We start from the raw sequence: 13,197 nt of genomic DNA on the forward strand, positions 1-13,197 counted from the left end.
CTTTGAATATGTGGGATAGCCTCCCGTTTGGAGGGTGGGAAAGGTGAACGTCTTTTTGAGTATGAGGTGGGGAGCTCTCCATCCTGTGGCCAGAAGTTGGATGGAAGAGTTCTGGGCTGCTGGAAAGAGTCCGTGACATGCCTGCTCTCATGGTCAGTGGTCTTGTTAAACTGGTTAAAGGAATGCAGGGCCATGGCCCCATGCATACCTTGCAAAGAACACGAGTCTTGGGGCACAAGATGGTTAACAGGGTTCCAACAGTCTGCTTTTAGTCCCAAGCTTAGGCAACTGAGCTTCCAAGTCCTATTTGGAGACACTGATAGGTGTCTCCAGGTGGGGGGACAGTCTAAGCAGGCAAAAATGTTTCTCATTGACCATCTTTCCCTTGTATCTGATCTAGTGAGGTGTCCTACCAGCCAGGGTGTGCTGGTTGGAACAAGAAGGGGGCATGTGGAACCCGGCATATTCCAACAAAGTGAGAAACGGTGAAGAAAATTTAGGATTTATCCTCAAACCAGCCTGAGTTTGAACCCCAGTTCTGTCTGCTTACTAGCCTTTGGATCTCTGTGAGCCTCAGCTTCCTTGGTTGAAAACCATGGATGACGGTGGAACCACTTCACTGGGTTGTTGTGATTTAACACGGTCATGTGTACAGGGTACTGTGCTTGGCGTCCACTGCTGCTGCTGCTGCTGCTAAGTCACTTCAGTCGTGTCTGACTCTGTGCGACCCCACAGACGGCAGCCCACCAGGCTCCCCCGTCCCTGGGATTCTCCAGGCAAGAACACTGGAGTGGGGTGCCATTTCCTTCTCCAGTGCATGAAAGTGAAAAGTGAAAGTGAAGTTGCCCAGTCGTGTCCGACTCTCAGCAACCCCATGGACTGCAGCCCACCAGGCTCCTCTGTCCATGGGATTTTCCAGGCAAGAGTCCTGGAGTGGGGTGCCATTGCCTTCTCAGTGGCGTACAATAGGTTCTCAAAATAGAGTAGTTTTAAAATTGGGGCAAAGCCATACCTTGAAACATTGTCAACAGTGGGATAATATTTGGGTGAGGGGTTTGCCGCCAGCCCAGCCCATTGAGGGTGTCAGGCCCAGCTGTAAGTTCTGAGTGGGGCCGGGGTGGGGGAGGGGTGTTGCACGGCTGTAGTGAGTTCCTGGCATTCCCAACTAGGCCAAGTCATACTTGAAATTCCAGGCAGGCATTTGGCATCAAGGACTGCTGTTTGAGCCTCCCCCTCCCACTTCCACTAGGTTGAGATTCTAAGAAAGAAAATAGGGAAGGCTAAGTCAGGGCTCCAGTCTGGGAATACCCGAACCACTAACAGGTAATTAGATGTTGATCCAGATTCCATAGAACTGGGGCGAACCTTGGTCATAGAATCAGGGAAGAAGGTCAGAGCTGGACTAGCTGCCACAGGAAGTCTAGGATGCCTCTCCTGAAAATGCTCCCGCCTGGGGAAAGGGCTGGGGCAGGGTGGGTCCATACTGTGGAATTGAATGGAGGGAAGCGACTCAGGCCAGGGGCCAAAGCAGGCAGGACCTGACTTCTGAGACCCTCTGTGGTCGCCATAACCCCCAGTGGCGGTCAGGACACAAAAAAGCAAGAGACTGCAGGTATGTGATAGAAATAAAACCACTTTACTGTTTAGAATAAAGGACACACTATAAAAAGTGAACATTATGCAACATTACAAGACAATATACATTCACGGAATATAAAATTCATAAATAACATGGAGGAAAACTGTAAACAGTGCTACAAAATTTAGCAACAAATACATTCCTTCCAGACAGGGTTTTCTCTAGTTGGTTTCTCTCCATCACTTCTGGGTCTCAGGACAGCAGACCAGCTACGGAGGAAGGAGGGTGGTGCCTGGGAGAATTCATGAAGCCCCTCCCCTCGGACCGTGAGCCCTTCTCGTGCCTCCCAGGAGCCGGTTTGGAAGCTGTTGATAATCCATCTCCCCAACACTCGCCCACTGTGTTTTGTTTTTGCCGTCAGAATTTTTAAAGTGTTTTTCTTGTGTGAAACTCTTTTAGTGATATTTTTACTTTCACAGCCAGGAGCCAAACATTGGGTGTCATTTTTGGTTAATCCATGTTGCTGGTCAGCTAGCACATGATGAAGGACAGAGGCAGGGGAGGGTGTTGTCTTCTGGGGACCACAGTTTCTCTGAGACAGCTGTTCCAATAAGTCAGTTTTTTTAATTGCTCAAGAACCACAGTATGAAAAATGGTGCTCATGGGCTGTAGCCTGATTGCCATGTTTCTGGGGCTGTGCAAGGGTAAAAAAGCACAGGAGTCTCCCAGTGCTGGCAAGATGGAGCACTGGCCTGAGAGTTAAGAGCCTAGATGTGGTGCCTCCTGCATAGGGAGGCAGAAGAGAGGGCCAGAGGAGGCCAAGACATCTCAGAATCACAGGTCCCGTGGCCCTGGATGTTTAGGTGAAACCATGGCTCTCAATGGGGTGGACGGATGGACTAGAGGGGAAAAGGAATGGGAATAACCAGCAGAGTGCCCAGGACCAGTTGATACAGAGCAAGGATGTGAATGTACTTGCTGTTTTTTCTCTCCTCCTTCGTAGTCCAGAAAGCACTAGGATGCCAACAGGGAGGAAGGAGTCTAGAGGACTCTGCAGTGCTCGTTCCTTCTAGTTCCCCCATTTACCAGTCTAGCTGCCTGCACAGTAGAAGTCTTTACCCTCCATTCCACTGTAGAATTTGATTCAGAAAAATGGTGGCATGTGGGTTTTGTTTTTTTCATTTCTCTTAAACACAGTGTACACATATTACAGCCTACACATGACATAAGATTTAGCAAAATAAAACGTTCATGAAATGAATGAAATACGGAGGTGTCTCAGCTACATAAATGACTTTAAATTATACAGTAAGTGAACAGGTGAAATAAACAAAGCTATAGCTTATAGAAAGCTCAAAAACCGCCCTCTGACATCACTCTGCAAAGGACCCTTCTTTGCTCAGGACCTGCTGTTCTCCTCGCCAGGGCCTGGCAGATGGGACTGTGGTTCCACCAACTTTTCAGAGGGAAACTTCAGGTGATTTGTCCTCAGGCCTCACCTCAAGTCCCTCTTTGTGTGAGTGGAGGTGACCCCACCAGGGACCAAGAATAGCCAGATGCCTCTTGGAGGTCACACTGATGTCCAGTTGTGGGAGGGCACCTGTGCAGATCGGGTTAGGGGTTCCACCTTGTAGAACTTTGAGGTTCAAATTAAGAAAATCTTTAAACACCAAGTCTGGGGCTTACCCCTTAAAAACCACTGGCCTGCTGAATTCAGCTCCTTCTGCTTACGCTGCCCCACTGAGAGAGCAAAGCTTGCTGTTTCTTGCATGCCAAATGTCACAACCACAAGGTGAAAGGTACTAGGTAATGAGACCAGTCTGGAGGAAACCAGATGCCTTGACTGCCTTCTCGCTCTGAGGTTCTGCCAAACACCTTGCCTGGGCATTTGTGTTTGTGAGCGAGACATTACATTGTGTTGTCTGCTTCTTTTTTTTCTCCCGTTTAAATTGGCAGCTCTGTTTCCTAAAGTGGAATGAACTGAAGATACAAATACTAATAGAGGACAAATACCCATAATCTGAAAAAAGAGACAGAGCCATCATGTTAAATGTAACCATCCTAGCATCCTCAGTTCTGTAAAATATACTTTATCACCTACTCTTGGCATCTCACTGTCAACACTAAAACTTAAAATAATTTTATTTAATCAGAGAATTTATATTATAGTTTTATTTCAAAAAAACACAACAAAAACCCTACAGCTGTTTGCAGAGTCAGGTTTTCCCAGTGACCACCACTTTTAATTCTATGAGGTGAGGGCCTTAGAAGGTGGCATTCACCTGCCAGTAAGCTACAGGAAAAGGAGCAAGTTGTCCCCAGACCCAGGAAAGGTGGCCATCTAGCCAAGGCAGGACACTGCAGCTTTCCTTCCTGTGCCCAGGCCCTGACCCACACTAACTCGCATCTCCCATCTGAGCCACGCCAGTAAAGGCAGTTACATGAAGGCCCCAAACATGAAGCAGGAGAAAAGGAGGACAGAGGTCAGATGACCCCAATTAGAGGGATGCTGAGGGTGCTCAGAATTTCAAATTTTAATTAAAATGAAAAAAAAAAATAAAAGATCAACTTGGAATGTCATGATTTTCTTCAAACAAGCAACAACAACAAAATAGAAGAGATTAAGCTATTGGCATATTTAACAGCATTGAACAGAATTCTGTGTCCTGTAAAAAAAAAAAAAATTAGCTTATGTCCCCACTTGGGTATATGTAAATGTGTATGCAAACACACCCCCCTAGGTGAACTAAAATGCTACTTTGGAAATAATATCCTCTACCCAAATCTACTTGTTCTATATCTGTGGATAGTGTATGGTGTTCATATTTCTCCAATTTACATAAAGGCAAGCTCCTGGCCAGATCTACCGAAGACGTTTCCAGGAGGAAATCTCGTGGGAAGTAAGGAGAGGAAAGACATTCATCTTAGTCTCTCACCTGAGCTTTTGTCTAAGGCACATTGCCTCCTGACCTCAGGCAGATGTTTAAGTCTTCATCAACCAAGAAGTTATTCTGGCCTGGCTGCTTGCTCCAGACGCAGAAACATCTGGTCAACCCAAGCATCGGTGGGATGGGGGAACTGTGTGTGTGCTGCATCATCCAGACCCTCCTGCAGTTTCTTCCTTCCCTCCCTCACTCTGACGTGCAGACACAGACAGACACAGCCTGGTGAGGACATGCAGTAGCATCTCCTCGGTGTGTGAGATCTTCCGCGTACCTTGGGTCTATCTGCTGGCTGCCCTTGACTGATTTGAAACAGTTGGCTTTTCAGCAGCCTCCTTGTCTGTGTCCTTTATGTACTGTGAAGAGGGAAGAGAAGGGCAGAGGGAGGAGAGCCTGGGAGATGGTGAGATGGGGAAGAAGAAAGAAGGGTAGATGTTACAGTGCCCTAATCGGGTAGTCTTTCAATTTTTGTTTTCCTAGAAAAATATAGATTATATCATCACGAAGAATAGGAGTACCCATTCCTCATTCTTTCTGGCACGACACCAAAGATTTCCAGGTGGAAATGGGTGATGTCAAAGACCAAAAAAAAAGGGAGGGGTGGGGCCAGGAGGATGGTTCCAAATAAACTCCATATGACAGCATAGATTTTCCTCTAAGTGTTCCAAGTGCTAAATTTGCAAGAAAACAGGCACTAATTTCATTGTCATCATCTGAGAAGAGTTAGTGTCCAAGGGAAGCTCAGTGGGAAGGGAGGGAGGTGAGGTGGGGCCGGGTCTGGCGCTCAGGGGTCTGTGGCATTGATGATGCTTTTGTCCGGGGAAGCCCATCCTCGGTACCAGCTACAGTAGCCACCCTTCTGCCGGATGCAAGCGTAGTGTTTGGACTGGTAGCCAGGGTAGCCGAAATTGGAGAGCATGTCGGTCCAGAGACACTCGTTCTTGGAGGTTACAAAGCAAGGCAGGTAGTAGCAGGGTTTGATCTGCAGTGAGATAACAACCAAAGGTTGGTGGACTTAGGCCTGATGCTCGCCCAAGTTTGGACTCAGAACTTGAGTTCTCTGTGGTGGAGGCCAGCCACATCCCTCCCTTAGTGAGGACAATATAAATAACACTCACCAGTATTTACTGAGCGCCTACTGTGTACCAGACATTCTGCTGAGTGCTTCTATCTTATTCTTTAATTCTCACAACTGATTTATCTCCCTTTTACAAATAATAGAGCCTCAGAGAAGTTAAGTAACTCGCCCCAAGTCACACAGTCAGAAAGTGGTAGAATTAGATATTTGGGAGAGCTTTTCCTCTCAGGTGGTAACAGGCAAGCATGGGAGTTCTCAGCAGTTGTACAAAATTGAGAAATCAGAAAGATTAAAGCATAAAAATGTAGAGTCCAGCTGCCATAGGTTGGAAATCAGACTTAGTGAGCTGTGTGACTTAGGCCTAACTACTCTCTGGGCCCCTGTTTCCTCATCCGCAAAATGGAGATAATTAAAACTATAATAGTAGTAATCACTGTTCTCTCAATTTTGCAGAGTTGTTAGGAGAATTAACTGAGAGACTGGCCCAACTGCCTCCCACAGCAGCAAGGCTGTGGGCCCTAACTCTGTGCTCGGGTCAAGAAGTTGGGCCAGGTTGAAGAGTGACCTTCTGAAGCAAGTGGTATCAGCAGTCCTGTACCAGTTAAGCCGCCTTGGGTGGGGGCCACCAGTGAGTCAGCTGCCTAGGCAAGCCCACTTGGGACTGCTTGGCAGGACCTGCCATTAAGGATCCTGTACCTTCTACAACCTTGAGCCACAGTGGGGGCAGGGGGTCAAGAATGCTGAAGAGTTCTCTTGCCCCAGCAGCTGCAAAGTGGGCAGCACAGATTACAGCAGAAAGGCATTCTTTCCTCTCCTTCGCTGCTCAGCATAGGTGCCACATTCCTCTCCACCCCTGCTCAGACCTGCCCCTCTGCCCAGGCCTGACATGTACGCCCTTCCCAGCCCAAGGGCCCAGCGCCCAGTACTGGAGGAGCTGACGTTTCTAGGGCTGCAAGCCAGCACCTCCCCTGCCTGCTCCCTGGGGCTTACCTTGCAGTTACAACCCAGGTGATAGCGATAGTTCAACCCCTTGCGCTGGGAGAGGGTGAGCTGGTCCCACCTCTCCACGAAGTTACACAGTCCTGTGTACATCTTGCCATCATAGACACGGCCTAGAGGAGGAAAGAGACAAGGGAAGAGTTATTTTGTCCAGAACCCAGCCAGAAGACAAGGAATTCATGCCTACTGAGTAATCTCCTTAGGCCAGGAAATGTATGTACTATGTACTTTTCAGTCCCATGATTTTATTTCATCCTCTCCAACACCTTTTAGGATGGATTGTATTCCCATTTTCCAAATGCAGAAAATTTAAGCTTGGAGAGGTTAAGCGATTTGTGGAAGGTCCACAAACCCAGTGAGCACTGGAGCTGGGGTCAGAGACCAACTTTCTCTTCTCACATCAGTGACTTTTTGTTCTTGCTTTTGTTTTCTTCCTTTTCTCCACTGATTGCCTAAAAGTGGATAACTTTAAAAGACAGACCTAATAGGTTGACAGATGTGGAAAGCAATAGGTACTAGCAATTTCTTTTTACTTATAGTAAAGCTGAGAAATTGCAAAACTAGATTTCCTCCCCAATCAGTGGTAGAATGGAGACTAAAACCCAGCTTCCTAAAGCAACTGTACTCCAATAAAAATTAATTTGAAAAAATAAGTAAAACCCAGCCTCACGTAGGAACTTCAAGCTCCCACCACTGGCCGAGTAAGATAGACTCAGCTCTAGATAACTCTTTTACAACTCAGCGGGCACATCACCAGGGCCCTGAGAACACTGCTCTGACTACAACCCCTTCATCCTCTGAACTGAAGAGCCGTGGACCTTGGCCAAACCCTGACCTAGATGCTGGAGTGGGCCGTTACCTGTCAGCAGGTACTGGTACTTGTTGACCTCAAGCTTAAGGCCACAGAGACTCTCAGAAGCTTCTGTGTGGATGTACTGCACATGGGGCATCTTGGTGAATCCTCGGTACATCTGTGGGCAGAAGGAATGTCATGAGAGGAAGACCAGACCTCAGAACACATGCTGTCACTTGGGCTGTGGGATGGGATTTCCTTAAGAGGCCACTGTGGCCGGTCACTGAACTACCTGCCCAAGGGTCTTCACTCCAGAGGCAAAGCCACCTGCTCCTCTCTCTTCTGAGCCAGGGTTGGTGCCTTCCCCAAGAAACCTTCCCATCCAGCCAGTCACACCTCCCGTTCCATGTTATAGGCGAGGAGCCCAAGGCCCAGGCAGGTTAAGCGGCTTGTCTAAGGCCACACGGTTGGTGAGTGGCAGAGACAGGAATGTAAGCAGGAGAACTTGTTCTTAACCGTTATCCTATGCCGTCTCCCTGGCAGCTTCACAAGCTCATGGCTAAGGGCCCCTGATGCAGGCAGGTGCCATTTATAGCTATGTGCCTCCTTCTTCAGCATGTGCTCAGAGCCGGCAGTGTGAACATAATGGAGGCTGAACCCACTTGGTGATTCCAGGTCAAGTCCACGAGCGTGCTGCGGGCCCTGATCTGTTGAGACAACTGTTAACCGTGTGAGCTGGTAGGGGTGGGAGGGGGCACCGAGGTGTTGCTGAATCCCATTATCCCCCAGTTCTCAGCCCTGGATGGCTGGTGGTCTCTGGGGTTATCCCAAGGGTTTCCAATAAGACAATGTTTCTGCTTTAGTTCTGGCATGCGTTATTAATTTACTTATGGTAATTAATAAAAAGCCAGACATCACCTCACTGGTGTCTCATCTAAGTGTCTCCCATTCAATCTAATGGGTGGTTTTTTTCTCCCTGTTTTCTTTTAAGTGGTTATTGCCTGGCGGGAATAGGTGGTCCATGAGCCCCCCTTCCCCCTCCCCCTGCCCCACCATCATAATGGGTCTATTGGACTGACAGGGTTTGGGAGCGACTTCCTTTTTAAGGGGAGTACTGTTCTAATTGTGTACAACCATCAGTGCAGGTGCTTTTAATTTACCTGGCCTCCCTTCTCAACCCTCTTCCCCCTCGAGGCTCTCCAACGAAACAAGGAAATGCAGCCAAGAGCAGGGTGTGGGGGCGGCTTCTGTCTTCACGTTTTCAGTTATGCTGCGGGGGGCAGGGGCCCGTCACACCCACCCCCCAGTTCCTCAGTGGCGGATGGTGCCTCTCTGGCTCTAATAGAAACCGTACCTAAGAGGGCTCTGTGTGCATGCCATCATGTGTGGCCTTGGGAGAACGTCCCTTGCACGTACTTCCAGGCCCAGCAACTTCTCGTTTTGGTGTGGATTACCCTTGACGTTTTGGCAAGTGTTCCAACTCAGTACTCGCTCTAGGTTTTTCAGGACAGCCCATTGGAGCCTCAGTTTATTCCATGTTGGTCTGTTCCCTTTATCTCCTCTCTGCTTTATGAGTGAGAATCAAGGCCCTGCCCAGTAAGAACTCAACTTGTTGAAATCAGCTTAGCATCATTGCTACTTTTGCATTGAAGAACACCTTATTTTAACATGGTTTCTAGCACTTACACACAAAGTCAGAATCTTAATACATTATAAATGACTGAGTCTGACAAATACAGAGCTGCCTTTTAGGGTCAATTCTGAAAATACATTTGTAGTAAATGTATGGTCAAGTTAGGCAGATTTTTACTCATTTTGTTGTCTTTTCTTTATATTAATCTAACTTAATCTAAATATTGATCCTAAAGTATTATTATGTCTATAGCCATAGAGACCTAGAATTGGTTTGAAAAATTTAGAAGGGTTATAATGGGTTTATAATGTCCTAAAATCAGAGAATCTTGGAATTGGAAAGGTGGTTAATCTAGTCCAGTGAATTCAGTGGAAGATTAATGGTAAAGTCAATTTCTATAGACAGACAGCTTGAGTCTGTATCTTGTCTCTGCTACTTATTAGCTTCTTGGAAAGTCATTTACTATCTTTGGGCCTCAGTTGCTTCATCTCTAAAATGGGGCAAAGCACCTGATGCAAAGAACTGACTCATTGGAAAAAACTCTGATGCTAGGAAAGATTGAGGGCAAGAGGAGAAGGGGGCAACAGAGGATGAGATGGTTGGATGGCATCACTGACTCAGTGGACATGAGTTTGAGCAAACTCCGGGAGATGGTGAAGGACAGGGAAGCCTGGCGTGCTGCAATCCAGGGGTTTGCAGAGAGCTGAACGTGACTTAGTGACTAAACAACAACAACCCACTGACTTTATAAGGTGTTTTTGAGAATTAAATGCCTTAGAATACCACCTGGCACACATTTAGTTAAAGTTACTTTAAAACAAATTATACTGAAGTTCATCATGAGCAGACAGAAGAACTTGGTCCCCTTCTTCCTACATGTCTTGCCCAGCCTCGTCTCTTGGTACAAGTAGTTAAAGGTGGTTTCAGAAGTAGGCAGGTTGCTTCTTCTGCACTCCCCTCTGGCTTTATTGAGGTATGATTGACAGATAAAAGATGTATCAATGTAAGGTATGCAAGGGTTATTTTGATATATGTATACGATGTGATTACCACAAGGAAGCTAGTTAACACATCCATCACCTCACATAGTTACCTTTTTATGTGTGAGAACACTTGACATCTACTCTCTTAGCATCTTTCTGGTATGTCATACAATGTTGTTGACTATAGTCCCCATGCTGTCCATTAGATTTCCAGAACTCACACAGACTTCAGTACTGAAAGTCTGCAACCTTTCACCAATATCTCCCATTTTCTGCATCTCCTAGATCCTGATAACCACCATTCCACTCGCTGTTTCTAAGAATTCTACTTTTTTTAGATTTCACAAATAAATGAGGCTATGTAATATTTTTCTTTCCGTGTCTGGCTTATTATACTTAGCATAATGTCCTCCAGGCTCACCTATGTTGTCACAAATGACAACATTTCCTTTTTTCAGGCTGCAAAATATTCCATCATAATATTTCATTGCTGTATATGTATGTATACACACACACACATATATACATACCCACACACCACACTGGACTTTACAAGCCTCTCGGCCTCGCTTCATGATAGTAAGTACATGAAGTTCCAAGAACTTAACTTCCCTTGGAGTGAAGGAGCAAGTAATGTGAGAAAGAAATTTCTGAGTTTGGGGAGTCTTGCCTGTTTCTTATGGAATGTCGCCTGGTCTTTATCAATATTCGCAGCATGAACCGTCCCCACTATGTCAGATATTTCTGACTTTCCTGTGGAAGATCAGCACTGTGCTGGCCGCCGCTTTCTAGCCGGAACTCATTTAGCTCACGCTGGTTCTCACAGGCAGTCGAGTTTCAGAGGCAGTAGAAACCTGCCTGAAGTACCAAGTGCATGGATTTTCTCTCACAGGCCGGGCTGTCTAGCTGGGGAGGCAGAGCACAGAACAGAGCCACAGGCGTTGGGCTGTGGGGGGCTGGGGGGCTCCCCCTCCCTGTGGGCCGGCCAGAGGGAGGGGGAGCGCAGGGAGGGCGTGGCCAGAGAGGCTTCCAGCTGGAGCTTCAAAGGCGAGAGGCTGCCATTGCTCATTTTGATTAGACAAAGCCCTGAAGGAAGGAAGTCCTGGGGGCCAGGCAATCCGATTGTCCAGCAGATCTGTCCTCCCCAGGGTCAGGACATGCACAGCACATGACCAGCGGGCCTTCCCATGGGACTTTGCCCGAGACCAGCTGGGACATCATGTCCCCTACATGCTGTCCTCTGTAGCCAGTCTGAGAGCGGGTTTCCTTGGCATAAACTATAGCCACAGCAAAGCAGATGCTTTCTCATAGTCCTGATGAGACATAAGGTCCCCAAAGATTAGAACATCCAATTCTGGGAACTTCCACCTTTGCTCCGCAGCCTAGCCCCAGCTAATCTCCAAGTCTGAGTTTGCAATAAGCTGCCTCAACATTCTAACACCCTCCCTGTCTCTCCTCTGCACACTCAAGATATACCTGAGAGGATGACCGGAGGCTCCAGAATTAGCATATGGGGGAGGGTCTGCCTGCCTTTCATCTGGTGAGAAATTTGGGGGTGAGAGATTGGGAACTCAGAAAAGAGTGAGGTAAGATAGCGCAGCTCAAATTCTCACGTCTTCTGAGTTCCTTTAGCCGTGCTTTAAGGGAGTCCTTGCTTTCCGCAGCTGACTCTCTGGGTAGACTCTAATCCTCTAGAACAAAGCGCCCAGGGACCAGTGCCAAAACTCCTGCAGGCTCCCCTCTCAGGCCTCTTCCCCTTTCTTCCTACAAAGATTTTTTCCAAACACCCTTTGCAAGTCAAGAGCTACACTGCTGGATAACAAATCCACAAACCCAGGCTAACCTCCTTTTGTTTCCTAGGGGAATTAGATACAAATGGCGTGTTGTGGGGGGAGCCCCCAAAGTGGGCAGGAAGAGTGAATCAGCCTGCTGCTCTGTAATCTCCTTGTAGGCAAAAACTCTAATTTCACTCTAGTTACCAGTTTCTAATGAAGTGGTCTCGACTGCTGTATAACCTTTCAAGTCTCACCTGTAAAACAGAGGATAATGTTTATCTGTTTCATTGAGCTGTTGTGAGGACTGACCCATGCAAAGGCTTATCAGGATGCATGGTACATCGTAAACGTTCATTCACTGTTACTTGTGTGGAGCCTTCTGTTCATTATAACACTTATCTTTGTATCCTCAGCTCAGAAAAGCGCAGTGCAGGCACAGAGAAGGCAGGGAGGAAGAGAGAAAGGGGGTGAGGGAGGGGAGGACGGCCTGCTCCTGCTCCTCTGTCCCGCACCTTCTCAGCCTAGCCGTCAGCACCTGGAGACCAGCAGAATCCAGTGGCCTCTCTGGATAGAAGGGCAGTGACCAGTTCTATGGTTTAGCTAATAGTGGGCTGGTAGCAGGGGCAGAGTTAACCAAGGTACTAGATGGTGGTTGATGATCAAAGTAGGATTTCAGGGAGATTTGGGGAGTCATGTAAAGAACACCCAGGGTTGGGAAGGAGTCCTGACACCTCAGCTTGGGAACTAGATTTGCCCTTAATGAAATGTGTGATTCTGGGCAACTCATTTCTCTTTGAGCCTCTGTCACAAGTGAGACAGGGAATTTTATTTTCTAATGCCCAGCACTCTGATCCATGGACCTGGGTGAAAGATGGTGAATGAACAGCCTAAGACCAGCATCTTGGGAATGGGTGTGTTTTCTCTGAAGCGGATAGGTGAGCAAGTGTCATTTGGCCTCTAAACAATGCCCAGGGGGCTGTTCTTACCCCAGTGAGGCAGGAACGGGACATTGTGCCCATAGCAAGGCCTCTGGTGACCCTGGCATCCAGGCCCTGAAGGAAGGAGAGGAGCTGGGCAAGCTTAGGAACTGCTGCCCCCAGCTCTTCCCCTCCCAGCGCTCTGCTAGCTGCAGAGCGTCTCTCACAGTGGGAAGGGCTGTTTCCGAGAAGACAGGGAATGCATCTCCTGAACCTCTGCCTTTGTCTAATCTGCTTTTGCATCTGCTTGCCAGCTTCCAGGGGTTACACAGTGGGGTTTGGGGTTGTTACTGCTCTTGTTGGTCCCCCCTCCACCCACTCTTCTTTCCCCATGGCCGTCTGAAGACATAAGCTGGTCCCATGACCAGGCTTGGGCAGCCAAGGGCAGCTGGCCAGGGCTGACTCTGGACATTACATAACCAGAAGGCTGTGGATGTT

General features: G+C 47.7%; 2 protein-coding genes across 2 annotated transcripts in view; one reads left to right on the forward strand and one right to left on the reverse strand.

The window, feature by feature from the left end:
* SYN3 (synapsin III) overlaps positions 1 to 13,197 on the forward strand; it is a 459,000-nt gene that overhangs the window by 145,613 nt on the left and 300,190 nt on the right. The window lies entirely within an intron of this gene.
* TIMP3 (TIMP metallopeptidase inhibitor 3) overlaps positions 1,616 to 13,197 on the reverse strand; it is a 58,633-nt gene continuing 47,051 nt past the window's right edge. The window contains exons 3-5 of the mRNA XM_043882284.1: positions 7,458 to 7,569; positions 6,590 to 6,711; positions 1,616 to 5,503 (exon numbers count right to left, since the gene is read on the reverse strand). Of these exons, the coding sequence (XP_043738219.1) occupies positions 5,306 to 5,503; positions 6,590 to 6,711; positions 7,458 to 7,569 (432 nt within the window). The 3' untranslated portion in view covers positions 1,616 to 5,305. The remainder of the gene's footprint in view (positions 5,504 to 6,589; positions 6,712 to 7,457; positions 7,570 to 13,197) is intronic.

This window comes from Cervus elaphus, chromosome 22 (assembly GCF_910594005.1).
Source record: "Cervus elaphus chromosome 22, mCerEla1.1, whole genome shotgun sequence".
Taxonomy (NCBI): Eukaryota; Metazoa; Chordata; class Mammalia; order Artiodactyla; family Cervidae; genus Cervus; species Cervus elaphus.